Genomic DNA, 14175 nt, shown 5'->3' with positions numbered 1-14175 from the left:
ATTAATCGACAGGGAGCTGTTATAACCTCTGTGCAAACAGTTCAGGATTAATGTTTAATAAATAGCCATGGGGGAATGTGAGTATAAAGTCTGTTGGCTAATTTGGCTAAAATCTATGCAAAGTGGTAAGGAAAATGAAATTGAGCGAAACTGTTTATCAGTGGAGACTTCAGCATTAGGGGTTAAAGGTAGAGCCCTCCCAATCAAAAGGGACATTATTAAAGACAACTAAACCATCTCAACAGGTTGAGTTTTTGCATCCTGACCCCCTGCTCTGTCTTATGAAACTGAGCAGCCAGAACCCACAGTGCCACTCTGGGTGACCACTTGTACAGTGCATCACCAAAAGGAAAAAAAGAAAAAAGAACAGATTTGCATTTATAAAGGCAAATTCAGAAATAATTTAATCAGAAGAACGTCTCAGCGTAGAGTAGGGAGACTGTGCCCTGAGAACCCGCTCTGTCTCTCTGCTAGGCAGTCTTTGAGGACTATCTTCTACAAAGTAGGAATCTTGTCCACCCTGCTGTCACCTGGGATGAAATAGATTATCGTTCATCTTTATTGTTTAAATTGGTCTTTTGGAGGAGGGGGATATTGGGTGGGGGCAAGCAAGATGCTGATTTTGCAGCAATGAAAATTTGCATCTCAAGGCGGCTTGGATGTTGCAGTGATTGACAGGAAAAATGGAGATGTGGTACCAAAAGAAATAAGCCAAAAAAAGCAGGGGCAGGAGTGATGCAAAGCCTCACAAAGATGCTTAAATGTGTTTGTTTTAAAAGCCATACAAATATAGTATGCCTAGTATGTTTTGCTGCCTTCAGGGGCAGAAATATTGCTAAAAGCTTTAAACCACAGGTGTGCAATGTAGGGAATGCTTGCAGCCCCCAACAGCACCTGAAACTGCCTAATTCCTTCCGCCCTCTTAGAGTTTCTTCCATCTCCATTGTTTCCTCTCCACCCCACTAGTTTTAAAAATTATTTCCCCCTCTTTCTTCATAGTTTCAGAGGAACTGATTTTAAAAATGGTAGATTTCTGCTACATTAAAGTATATACATATAAAGTATATTGCACATTAAAGTCAGGAATTACTTTTACTTGTTTTTCAGAACAGTAGCAGTATTGGTCTGATTGTATTAAAAACACCCTTTGTATTTGAGAACGACCCCCTTAAACTCAATGGGGTTTACTTTTATTCTGAGTCAACCTGCATAGATTTGAGGATTCTTATCTGAGTAGCCATAATAAAAATTGAAAGCACAGCAGTATTTATACAATATTAGCTATTTTTTATTTACATATTTTCTTACATTTATATCCTACTCTTCTTCCATCATGGAACCCAAGGCAACATACATATGATTTCCCAGAGGTCTCCCAGTCCAGGCACTGACCAGCCCTAGTCCTGCTTAACTTCAGGGAGATGATGACCTCAAGTACCTTCAGACCATACTCTGAGACCATTCTCAAACACTTTCATCTCTGGCCCATCATTGACTTTGGCTTCCATAACTGCCAACATGCAGCCCCTGAGAGAATTTTTTTCTTCTTGACAGGGGGTGGGGAGGGGGGGAATTCCCCCCCCCTGTGGTTTTAAGTGAACTATATCAATGAGAGATTTTTGCCCCTAAAGAAAACAACACAGCAAAGCACATTGGGTAGAATTATTATTATTATTATTTATTTATTAGTATTATACCCAGCCCATCTGGCTGGGTTTTCCTGGCCATTCTGGACCGCTTACAACATAATCTAAAAACGTAATAAAAGCATCAATCCTTAAAAACTTCCCTAAACACAGCTGCCTTCAGATGTCTTCTGAAAGTCAGATAGTTGTTTATTTCCTTGACATCTGAAGGGAGGGCATTCCACAAGGTGGGCGCCACTACCGAGAAGGCCCTCTGCCTGTTTTCCTGTAACTTCACTTCTCACAGTGAGGGAACCAGCAGAAGACCCTTGGAGGAGGACCTCAGTGTCGGGGCTGAGCGATGGGGTTGGAGGCCATTTAGGGGTTTAAAGGTCAGCACCAACACTTTGAATTGTGCTTTGAAACGTACTGGATCCTGGACTATATGGGATTGGCGGAAATGACTGGCAGAATCCGAGACCAGGGAGAAGAGTCGGTGGAGGAAGACTGGAGGAAATTTAAAGACTATCTACAGAAACATTGTAAAATTAATATTTGTTAGAAGGATGTTGGAATAATAATATATGATTTTAGCAGGAATGATATAAAGGATTTGGGAATAACTGACTGTTAAATGGTGAAAGGAGGTAAAGTAAAATTACATTATATTAAGACAATTTACAGGACAAAAATTTTAAAAGATGGAAAGGATTTGCTGAAATAGATAATCGACATAGAATACAAAAAAGGGAGGTGTGAGGAGGTCAAGGAAATAAGCTAATGAAAGAATAGAAAGGAGATTTGATGCTTTTTCTTTTTTCTAATTTTGTTTTAGTTTAATGGGTTTTATTTTTCTGGTTTTTTCCCCCTTTTTTCCTTTTTTCATATTGTGGTGTGTTGCTTGGTTTTTGTTTAACGTGGTATGTTCATTTTTTCTTTTGTAATTCTTGAAACTTTAATAAATATCATTTTTTAAAAAATGAAACGTACTGGATCCAAATGGTCTGCATCCTCCAGGCGTGCCTGGAGTTGTTCAGCAACCACTCGCTCAGTCACCTTGCCCAAGAATGGAAGATCTGAGACTGGGCGATAGTTGGCCATATTGGTCGGGTCCAAAGATGGCCTTTAAGAAGCAGTTTAATAACCACCTCTTTCAGCGGGTCTGGGAAGGCTCCCTCACAGAGGGAAACATTCACCAGCCCACGGAGCCCATCACCTAGCTCTTCCTGCTTTTATAAGCCAGGATGGGCAAGGATCAAGGAGACAGGCGGCCGGTTTCACTCGTCCAAGCAGCCTGTCCACATCCTCGGAGGTAACAGATTGGAATCGATCCCTTACAATATGACCAGACAGGACCCTAGCACTCTTCTGCTCTGGCCCTGCTCCCATGGTGGAATCTACATCTTTCCGATTCTGAGCGACTTTATCTGCAAAGAACTTTGCAAAACCATTGTGGGAGATCTTGGGGTTATCACCAGGCCCCGATGGGGGAGGTGGTTCCGTTAGATATATAATATATATCATATTTTAAAAAATCAAGCTTCATTTTGAAGTTTTACCTCATCCTTTTTTTCTTTTTTCTTTTTTTTTTTTTTTTTGCACCTACACTCCATTTCTACCCTGCCAGCACAAGCATGCACACACCACCCAAAGCTGGAAGTTGGTCTCCCTAACCCCAGATATATGGGACTTAGTTGTGATTACCCAGTAATGAGGAGCCCTCTCATGACCAGAGGTTATTTCTTCACATTTTCAGGTCTGAGTTATGCTGCTGAAAATAGCTTCCAGTTCTGTGTTGCAGTGGGCTGCATCTCAAATTAAACCATTAACGTTGGCCTTGTGGGCTGAAACAACTTTAAACCCCTTTTTTCCTATGCTCATATAACATTTATATAAAAAAAAATGCCTTTAAATATGTTCTTTCAGTTTTAGGAAATGTAGCGGTTTGGTTTGGTTTTTGAGAGGCTGAGAGGGTTTAAAAATAAAAAGCTTCATGGAGCTAGAGGCGAGTGTGTTACGGGACACTGTAAACACTTTGATTATTTTGGTTGGTTGGCAACAGGTATGTATGTTATAGATAGATAGATAGATAGATAGATATATAGATAGATAGATAGATAGCTTATGCCTTTCCACACACCCCTCCCATAGGGAAAGGCTGGGGAATCTCTGGCTCCCCAAATGTTGTTGGACTCCCAGCTCCTATCAGCCCCAGTGAGCATGGTCCATGGTCAGGGATGATGGGACCTGGATTCCAGTGTGCAGGTTCCTACCCCTGGTATAGGGAGTACCATATTTTTCGCTCTATAAGACGCATCAGAGCACAAGATGCACCTAGTTTTTGGAGGGGGGAAACAAGAAAAAAAAAATATTCTGAACCTCAGAAGCCAGAACAGCAAGAGGGATCACTGCGCAGTGAAAGCAGTAATCCCTCTTGCTGTTCTGGCTTCTGTGATGGCTGTGCAGCCTGCATTCGCTCCATAAGACGCACACACATTTCCCCTTACTTTTTAGGAGGGAAAAAGTGAGTCTTATAGAGCAAAAAATACGGTAATTGATGTTTCTGCACATCTTTGAGAACATTATTTCCTTTTGTATGCCCTAGTGTTGGGAAAGGAGGGGCTCAAAATAGTGCCTCCCCCAACTCTCTCACCAGCTACCACCACGCGAGACCAGCCTCTGTGTTCTGGGCTGCAGGGAATGTTGAAAATACTGCAGCAGAAAGAACAGAAGAATCAGGGAAACTCTCAGATAACCAGCACAGTAGAAGGTAAAATTCCTTTGGAGTCTCTACTCAGTGGATTATCTAATATAATTGTTAATTTAGCTTGGCAGGCAATTAACCTCTTCTCTCTTTCGGATCCAGGCCTGGGGCTATAACATTGCCCCAAGCATCACCGTGTGTGTTGTATTTCCTTTTTGGCTAGCTTTCCTTGATGGATAACCTCACGCTCTTTGCCTTAACTTAGGCTCACCCATGACATCAGCCTGGAGGAGTTTGAGGATGAAGATCTCTCTGAAATCACGGATGAGTGTGGAATCAGCCTGCACTGCAAGGACAGTTTGGCCTCACGGGTAAGGAAATCAGTGCTTCCTTAATTACTGCTAACGAAACACCCATTCCCACCCAATAGGCAGGTAAGGGATGCGGTAATTGTTTCTTGGCAGGTCAAGCCACAGCCATTTACACACACACACACACACACACAGAGAGAGAGAGAGAGAGAGAGAGAGAGAGAGAGAGAGAGATGTACTTTCTCAATTTGAACCCCCTTCTATCTCCACCCTTTGGATCTGCTTAAGCCTTACTCATTCTCCCCAGTAAAGAAGAGGACTAGTTTGGTTCTTACCGTAGGGGACCAGACATTTTTATGATTCTTTTCTGGACGTCCTTAGACCAGCCTTCCCCAGTCTGGTGCATCACTGTGCTGGCTGGGGCTGATGGGGGTTGTTCTTTAAAATACCCAAAGAGCAGCTGGTTGGGGGAAGCTGGCAGGCAGTAATGGTTCGCCTGTCTCTCTGTGGTTTGTATTTAAGTGTTCAGTTCTCTTTATGCTGCATCCTGGGTCTGGGTCACCCTGAGGCAACGTCACTGCAGTGCACTGTGTCTTGACTGCACCTGGAGGAGCACCCAGGCCTGAAGCAAATGCAGGTGCCGCTGCTTTTGTGTGCTTATTAAGCAATCCTTCTTGCGTGAGGCTCTAGACTGGGACTCATTCCCAGCTGCAGATCAGTGGGGGTCGGACTTGATCTATGAAGTATTAACTGTTCTCAGCCTTCGAGAAACTTTCCTCAGCATTTATGAGATCTGAGGGCACTTAAATGAAGGACATCTTGTGTGGAGAGTTTTGCTAAGCGAATGGGAATTGGCATCATCCTTAGCTATCCTGCAATAATCTCAACTTTTGATTGGCAGAGCCTTCAGTCTATATTGCACTGAAGGTTCATTTACTTTTATGAGGCTTCATTTTAAAAGCTCCTCCCTTTATTCCAGAGCATCTTGCATGTCTTTTTATGCCCACATCTCACACTCCCATAGCACATGAGGGATGGTTTTTATTTCCTGTTTGGGGAATTGTTTAATGTTTGATGTTTTATTGTGTTTTTAAGATTCTGTTGGGATCCACCCGGAGTGGCTGGGGAAACCAACCAACCAACCAACCAATCAATCAAATTATTATTCCCATAGCTAATTGCTAACACTAGAGCTGCTGAGGTTCAAGCCTCAATGACAGCCAAATCCTTTTGTATAGAAGCCTTTCTCCCTAATCCCAGATATATACGAAGTGGTTATGGTTAATCGGTGATTAGGAAAGGAGCTCAGCACATGCTTGGAGGCATTCTTCTCTATGTTTACATCACACAGACCCGAGCATCAAAGCTGTTGTCTGGAAAGAACTTGTGATTCTACCCAAAGTCTGGTTTTGTAGATGAAACCTTCTGTTTGGATTGGGTTTTTTCCCCCATGGAAACATTTCCTCATGTGAAACTTAAGGAGATATAATGGCCATGTGAGAATTGTACCACCACAGTGTGTTAGGTACCACCTTAGATCTGAATCTGCTGAAATGCACTTTAAATGAGCCCACAAGGGCTGCAGGGTGACTTGGTAGTGGCTCTAGCAGTACTATGTCGCTAGCGCTGCAGTGCTGATTGAAAGCAAACACAACCAAATAATCCAGCACTGTATCATGTACCTCAGCAAGGGAGGGGCATGTTAGCCCATTGGGTATCCCTTCTCCAGGATCCCAACCAGCCTTCCTGGTTTTGCTGGCACCAGAGCATTCAACCTGCCAGAACATGAATGGGACCTACCATGGGGAAGGGCCATAGCTCAGATCTGCTTTGCATGCAGAGGATCCCAGGTCCAGTCTCTGGCATCTCCAGGTCAAGCTAGGAGAAATCCCTGCCTGAGACCCTGGGGAGATGCTGCCAATCAGTGTGGACAGCATTGAGCTAGATGGACCAATGGTCTGACTCAGTATAAGGCAGTTTCCTATGCTCCTAATAGCAGTAAGGCAGGCATGGCCAAACTTGGCCCTCCAGATGTTTTGGGACTACAATTCCCATCATCCCTGACCACTGGTCCTGTTAACTAGGGATGATGGGAGTTGTAGTCCCAAAAACATCTGGAGGGCCACGTTTGGCCATGCCTGTAGTAAGGGAAACAGATGAAATAAAATTGCTTTTCCCACCCCTTTCTGGCACCTCTCCCTTGACAAAAGCACATCTTTCCCACCAGCCTTGAAGGTTGCATGTTGAAGAAGTCGGGAAAGATTCAGACGGCAATTTGAGCTGTCTGTGAAAGCCATGGGAGCTTGTAAAATGGTGGAGTTTCAAAACTGCATGCTTTTCTGACAACAGAGGCAGAGGTGTGATGCATTTATTATGTATGCCATGCTAGAGGGAAGAAAGCTGCGGAGATGTAAAGAAAAGCTGAGAGGGTTCTCTGTCGCCAGAGGAAGTGCGTTCTCTACAAATGAGATATAGAACATTTCAGGCTCCGGGGGGAAAGGACTTAATGGGCGACTTCCAATTAACCACTCTGAACTTCAACGTTTGGAACATGCTGGCTGTGACTGAGCCACGTAGTTTTGAGGTGAAGCTCAAAAAGGTGCTTGAAGAAGAATAAAGGGATAGAAAACCTAGAAGAGATATTTTTCTTTTCTTTCTTTTTGTAAATGAGAAGTAATTTTTAAAGAATAAACTCTGGTTATGTTACAGCTGGGCAGAGTACACGGACACTGATCAAAACAAATACGTTGTGTATCCAGGCACTTTGCAGAGACATACTGAGAAAGGAGCTAAAAGGAGAGAGAGTGATCACAGCCAGGAAAAAAAAAATGCCTAAGACACAAAATTCTGAAAGAAGCTAAAATATGACTTAATGGTTTATATGGAACTGACAAAAATTCCCCCAAGGGGCATCACTTATGGGGGGGGGAAGAGAGAGAGAGAGAGATTGAATACCCTGAGCTGAGGTTTCTATATACCGTATTTTTCCATGTATAAGACTAGATTTTTTCCCTAAAAAATAATGTCCAAAATTTGGGGGTGTCTTATACACGGATAGATCTCCCCCCATTTTCTTAAATTGGAGTCCCCCCCCCAAATTGGGGCGTCTTATACATGCAGGCATCTTATAGACAGAAAAATATGGTAATTGTTTGAAACCAGTTTTGATTGTGCAGACTGTAGTCATTCAAAATCAGAGCACCATTTGCAGAAAATAATGGGGGCTTGCTCATAAAGTCAGGAGTGTGTTGGGTTTTCTACCTCCTTACAGTTGTGTCGCTGGACTGGGTACCGCATAACATTTCCGTTTACAAGGGCAGCTGCTGTAGATTCTTCTGGTGCTTCTTCCACCACAAATGTTGCAGTAAAGAAGCCTTATTATGACTATTCCTTTTCCAGCATAGCAGGAAGGAATGCAGTTCCATGCCCTGCCTTTCCACCTGTCCAAATCCCTGCCCTCCTCCCATATCTTCTCTGGGATACAGACTAAAGCCTGTTTGCTGCTGCTGCTGTTGCAGTCAGTGAGGTGGATGGGGAAAGTTGCCACTTCAGCAGGAGCCACAGCAATTAGTTCTGTTGCTTCAGAGCTTTTCAAAGAAAATGCATGTTCTCTGGACTAACAGGTGGCAAGTGCAGAGAGGAAAGCTATATAGAAGGATCATTTGCTGTAACAAAACCTGTGCCCTGTTCCATCGTCTACCAATTAAGAGTAACTTTATGGAGCATGGCATCACCCATTTTTGTCTGATGGAATTTAGTTCTGCTGCACTTCTATTGCATGGGGTAGAAGATGGCATTTTGAAACATCTTGCGTTATGTATAGGAAGTGTCTGTTTCACTCTAAAGCGCTGATAGTTTCTCAGATAAGATGTGCCGAAGGATTCTGGTCAGCCTGACAGCCCTGTTCTCTGATAGCAGGGGGTTAATACTGAGAAGGAAGCTCTCCACACATGCTCAGTGGTACTGTTCATATTTATGTCACAAGGCCCAAGGCTTAGTGCTTGCATATGATTCTGGGGCCAGTCTCTGGTTTGCTGCAACTCAAATTAAGCTTCATGTAAATGGATCATGAGTAGCTTATAGAAAAAGGCATCCTGCACTGCTTCAGAGTGAAATAGACATCAGATAGGAAGAAACTGGACATGGGCTGCATTTTTTAAAAAAATTGTAAGAGTGCTGCATTGCAGGGGGTTGGACTCGATGGCCATTCCAACTCCACAATTCTATGATTCCATGAGTGCAAATAACAGATGTCAGCAACCTCAAACCCTGCCTGGAAATTCATGAACTAAAGACTTTAAAGCAATGCATTTCAGCAAGAACTGAAGGCTAGAAAAGCACATCTGAGCAAGTTCATGCAAGGTAAAATTAAGATATTGTATTTGTTCACCAAGAAGAGCACCCAAGCTTAAATGTACACATACACAGCCGCAGTCATAGCTGCTTTAATCAGAAGTTTGCATGCCAGAGAGCATGTGGAAGAATGCAAACAAAACATTTCTGCTCTGAGATAGGACATGAAAAAAGTGCTCCAGGGAAAGTATAGATGCTGTTCTGCAAAGTGTGGGTTTTGTTGCATGTAGCCAACATGTGTGGTCCAGAACCCTCAGGGTCTATGCTAGGAAGAGACATCCATCTGTCCATCTCTTTGACTAAAGCTGTCTGACAGTGGAACAGGCTGCCACAGAAGCTGGTGGACTCTTTTCATTAGAAGCTTTGAAGCAGAGGCCAGAAAGCCACCTCTGAGGGATGTTGTCGTGGTGCCGTTCCTGCATTGGTAGCGGGTTAGACTGGATGACCATTGGGTTCCTTTCGAGGACTGATCCTATGGTTGCACACACACACTAACCTGCTTGTAGCACAAATATGTTTTTCTCAATCTGGAATCGTTCATGTTTGCTCTCAACATGCTGTTTTCAATTTAGGTTGATTCTAGATACTACCATCTTACTAGGGTGGCTGTGGTTACTTGATATTAAAACCCTCTCCCTGATTACATCATCCATGCTTTTCCTTTCTACACATGCTCCAGGTGAATGAAGAAGGAAATGGTGATTGCCACCTTACTGCAATGAACTTTTATTTTCAGAATGACAGTTTTCCAGTGAGCACTTTTCAGGAGCAAAATATATACACGATAGATCTGGTTTGTGTGCGGACTGTGTAGGGAAAACAACCCAGTCTATGTAAAGAAAACCATGTAGGGAAAACAACTCGGTCTCCATTGATTCTAGAATAAAATTTTGGGTGTACACAGCCTAAGATTCTTACATGTGATCATCTTGCCAAAGAAAAACCCTTTGCTAAAATGCCCAGTAAGCCTGAATGCCAGAATGTGACAGCTGATGGATTAGTTTCAACACACACTGACATCTGCACTAGAGCCACATTGCTTTGACACCCTTTCAGAGTTCAAGCCCACTACAGATGTTCTGAAGGAGACTTGGGACAGAATGGCTGTTTGAAACATATGCTAACAGAATTGGGACAGACGGTGTCAGGCAGACGAAGGGATGGTAGGTTTTCAAATGGTTGACTAGAAATTTATGACCTTCTGCGGTTGCAGTAGCAGAGCTGAAAGGGATGGCTAGCACCAGTAGGCTTTTGTCTACTTTCAACAGTGTGCTTTGCTCTGTATAAATGTGTGTTCTTAAAAATCCACGTGTGACAAGTTGAGGCTCGGGAAGGTGGGTTAGGAGAAATGGGCTTTAAAGGAGGGGAGCAATGGAGAGAGGTATCTCAGAGGTTCCCCATTGCTGCTATAGCTGGATGTATAGGTAAATAATCCTGAGCACTGCCCATATCAAACTATACAGTTGCCAATTTTTAGGGCCTTGTTTTGTCTAACATTGTTTTACTGCCTCTCACAATGGAAGCTAGTTTGTGAGGTTGTGGAGCCACTCTGTCATACTGCAGCGCAAAGTACCGGTAAGTTTGAATAGTTTGCCATGCTAGTGAAAAGAAGTGAAATGCTGGGGTGTTAATCGTTGTGCCACATTTTAAACCTTCAATTTTGTTTATACCAGTTAATCGGGAAGGACCACAAAATAATTACAATGCAGTTTTGAAAGCGATTCATTATTGCATATAGCCTGTTCTCCTCTCTTGGCACACACACTCCTTTCCAGGCCTCCAACATTACTGGATAATGGATCTCTCCAGACAGGAACTTGATGCTGCTCTGTCTATTACTTCATAGTGCACCTGCCATTCTTAAGTGCACCATGTAAAGTAGACAGCTTGATGATCCCCAGCCCAGCTCCCCAGAGGCAAGCGGTGACTGCTCATGCATATGAATGCTCTAAAGATGTGTGCTGTATCATCAGGAATAAATAGGGGTTTGGAAGAGGAGGAAGAACTGAGAATGGAACTCGGATCTATTTACGTAAAGACTGAACTTTTCCACTGATATGATTCCAACATAGTATCAGGAACTCAGGCAAAAATAAGGAGATGTTCTCAGTGAAAAATACTCAGAATTGTATTCTGATTAAAGATAAATGGTGCTATGGAAGGATGGTGAAGCTAGAGTGATAGGGCTAAGCACACACAAAAAAGTTCGTGAAGAACCTTGAGTTGTAGTATTTTGTTGGCCTTGCTATGCCATTAAACCCCAGGGAGGAGAAGGAGAAGAAAAGTCTGAATGATCTGTTGTCCATGGAAATCATGATGCAGCAATTCTTAGTGCAGCTTCAGTGAGCTGCATATTATTAAATCTATACTTACGAAGAACATAAATCTGGAAAATGGATCACAAATCAAGGCCTGGCAATTGAGAGAAAAGTGCAGCTCTCATCATAAGGCAAACTGGGAATGGCACAAAAGCAAGCATTTATAATAGGGATGGAGAACCTGTGTGCCTCCGAATGTTGGGCTCCAGCTTCCATCAGCGTCACCTAGCAAAGTAGCCAGGGATGATGGGAGTTGGAGTCCAACAACATCTGGAAGGCACACAGATTTCCCTTCTGTAATTTGAGAGATTATGTAGTCTATAGTATGCCTGCATCTTACACACATTTAACATGTGCAATTTCACCTATACACAGGCAGGGAGGAGTTTCTCTCACAAGAGCTTGTGGGATGTCCTGCAAGATTTTGTGAGAGCTTCCCTATCATTCCCAGAGCCAGAGTGGGCCTTGCTGAGAAGGAAGGCCAAGAGCTTAAAATCTCTTTTTTGCATGGGGAACCCCAAGCATACCAAGAGCTTTTAAGTTCTCAGCCTTGCTTCCTAAGAGTGTTTGGGGGAGACAAATCATGAGTCTGTGAATTAACTCAGGATAGCGCAGCAGGCGAAGGAGGATCAGGGGAGAAGCGAAGCAGCCAAGCTTTTCTTTCTAGGTACCCACACATTTTCTTGTGCTCTCTAAAATCATGGTTTGGTTGAGCATTATATGCAAATGAAGCCATTGTGTGGCTATAGCTTTGCAGTGCAGTAAGTGGTCTTTCGGAATATGTGGTGGATAACTTTGGCTCATTTCTTAGCTAGTAAACATATTGATGATAGAAAGAAATTTCCCTCAAGATCAGTGTGGCTATTGACCCAGAAGGAATGGGATTGTCTTCCAGCATATTATGGGGCTTGGCTCACTTGCTTGAATTACCTGGATCTATGTCTTCCGCAAAGACTTTTCTGTGGAGCACATGCTCCCTTCATCTGCCACCTTATGTGTTCTGAACAGTGTCAGGAGTGTTGTGACGTGGGGTTTGTGATTTCAGCTCTCTTGACATAATATGCTGGAGACAGTTCTCTAGTAACACTTCTTTATTAAAAGCAACAAGACTAAAACCTGAGGAGGGGAGAGCTACATTTATAGGGACAGGGAACAAGCTAGAAGGGATACATTTTGGAGGGAACAATATCAGGCAATCACAGTCCTGCCTTTTGGAGGCAACCAATAAGACAGAGGATCCAAATACAGCAGCTTAAATGAACCAATAGTAGCTGTACCCTCTGGAACCAAAAGGCAGTTACTTTACCCTAATTCAATTACAGACAATAAAAATACAGATATAAAATCCTTTGACTCAATACACAACACCCCTCCCCCCCCCCCAGTGAGCACAGCAGACGTAATCTCTCAGGTACTGTGGGGTCCTACAACTTCTACTTGATCTCCTGACAACAGGTGTTGCCGGTTCTGGATTGGGTGTCACCAGTGGTAGGGGGGCTGCTATAGGGGTTTCGTCAGGAACAGATGGAGTCCCAGACATCTCAGGGTCCCCTCCCTGTACCTCGTCATCCTGAGGACTAGCAGACCCTGGTTCATTTGCTGAAGCCCCTGGTGATTGCACCTCTGGGCCATTTTCACTCTGGTCTTGTAGCTCTGCGTCGTTAGCCAGGGATGAATTATCAGACTCCTCCCTGCTGAACGCCCGGCGCCTCAGCTGATCTATATGTCTCTTCCAAACTTGCCCATTTTCCAAGGTCACATAATAGGACACAGGTCCACTAGCCCGGGTGACCACACCAGCCACCCACCGCGAACCTCATGAATAGTTCCTCACCCAGACCTGATCTTCAGGGGCGAAATACCTTGTTGTGTCAGTCTCAGCCTGGGGGTTTGCTCTTGAATTACGGTTTGGCATTTTATCCGGGTGGACATAATCCAACACCGTTACCAATCTTCTACCCAAGAGCAGCTCAGCTGGCGACTTGCCCGTCGCAGTACACGGCGTCGCATGCTGCAAAAATAACATTCGTGCGATGCGAGCTGACCAGTTACCCTCCATTAAGCGCGCAATGGATTCTTTGGCTGTTCTTACCATGCGCTCCGCCTGCCCATTGGAGGATGGGTGAAAGGGTGCGGATGTGACCCCCCTTATGAAGTTATCAGCCAAGAATGCCCTGAATTCCTGGGATACAAAAGCTGCCCCATTATCTGATACAATGGTCTCAGGTAACCCATGGGTTGCAAACAGCTGCCTCAACACCTTGATTATGGCAGCTGATGCCATGCTAGGGACCATCGCCACTTCTAACCATTTGGAATATGCATCGACGATAACCAAAAAGACCTTCCCCTGGAATGGCCCAGCAAAATCTAAGTGCAGCCGGCTCCAGGGAGATCTGGACTGCTCCCACCAGTGAACTGGTGCTCTGGCCACTTCTGGCCGCACCTCTTGGCATGCCTTGCATGTTCGTACCCATTGTTCTATGTTCTGGTCCATTCCAGGCCACCACACATAACATCGTGCTAGCGACTTCATACTGACCATTCCCGGGTGTCCCATGTGAAGCGTCTCAAGAACCCTGTTTCTCAGTGGTGCTGGGATGATCACCCTATCTCCCCACAGGAGACAACCCTTATGCATGGATAACTCGTGCTGCCTTGTCGCATAAGGCCTGAATTTGTCTTCATGCGGACCACCTGGCCACCCCCTCCCCACCCAAGTGAGCACACGGGAGAGAACAGCATCTTTCTTCGTTTTCTCAGCAATATCAGTAGCCGTTGCAGGAGCCCCCGGAAGTGTTTCCAGCATCATTATGTGCTCCGCTGGAGCAGGATCCTCATTGCTCCCGCCAGGAAGGGGCAAT

At 44.2% G+C, this 14175-nt stretch overlaps 1 protein-coding gene across 3 annotated transcripts in view; it reads left to right on the top strand.

The window, feature by feature from the left end:
• MAPK8IP1 (mitogen-activated protein kinase 8 interacting protein 1) overlaps window positions 1-14175 on the top strand; it is a 65111-nt gene that overhangs the window by 21568 nt on the left and 29368 nt on the right. For 2 of the 3 annotated variants that reach the window (XM_081834874.1, XM_081834875.1), the window contains exon 2: window positions 4595-4700. In XM_081834874.1, the coding sequence (XP_081691000.1) occupies window positions 4595-4700 (106 nt within the window). Of the gene's footprint in view, window positions 1-4230; window positions 4396-4594; window positions 4701-14175 lie in introns of all 3 variants that reach the window. The other variant, XM_081834873.1, reaches the window with a different exon arrangement.

The sequence above is a fragment of the Podarcis erhardii genome (genome assembly GCF_964252035.2).
Source record: "Podarcis erhardii genome assembly, chromosome: 1".
Lineage (NCBI taxonomy): Eukaryota > Metazoa > Chordata > Lepidosauria > Squamata > Lacertidae > Podarcis > Podarcis erhardii.
This window is presented reverse-complemented; position numbering and strand designations above follow the sequence as displayed.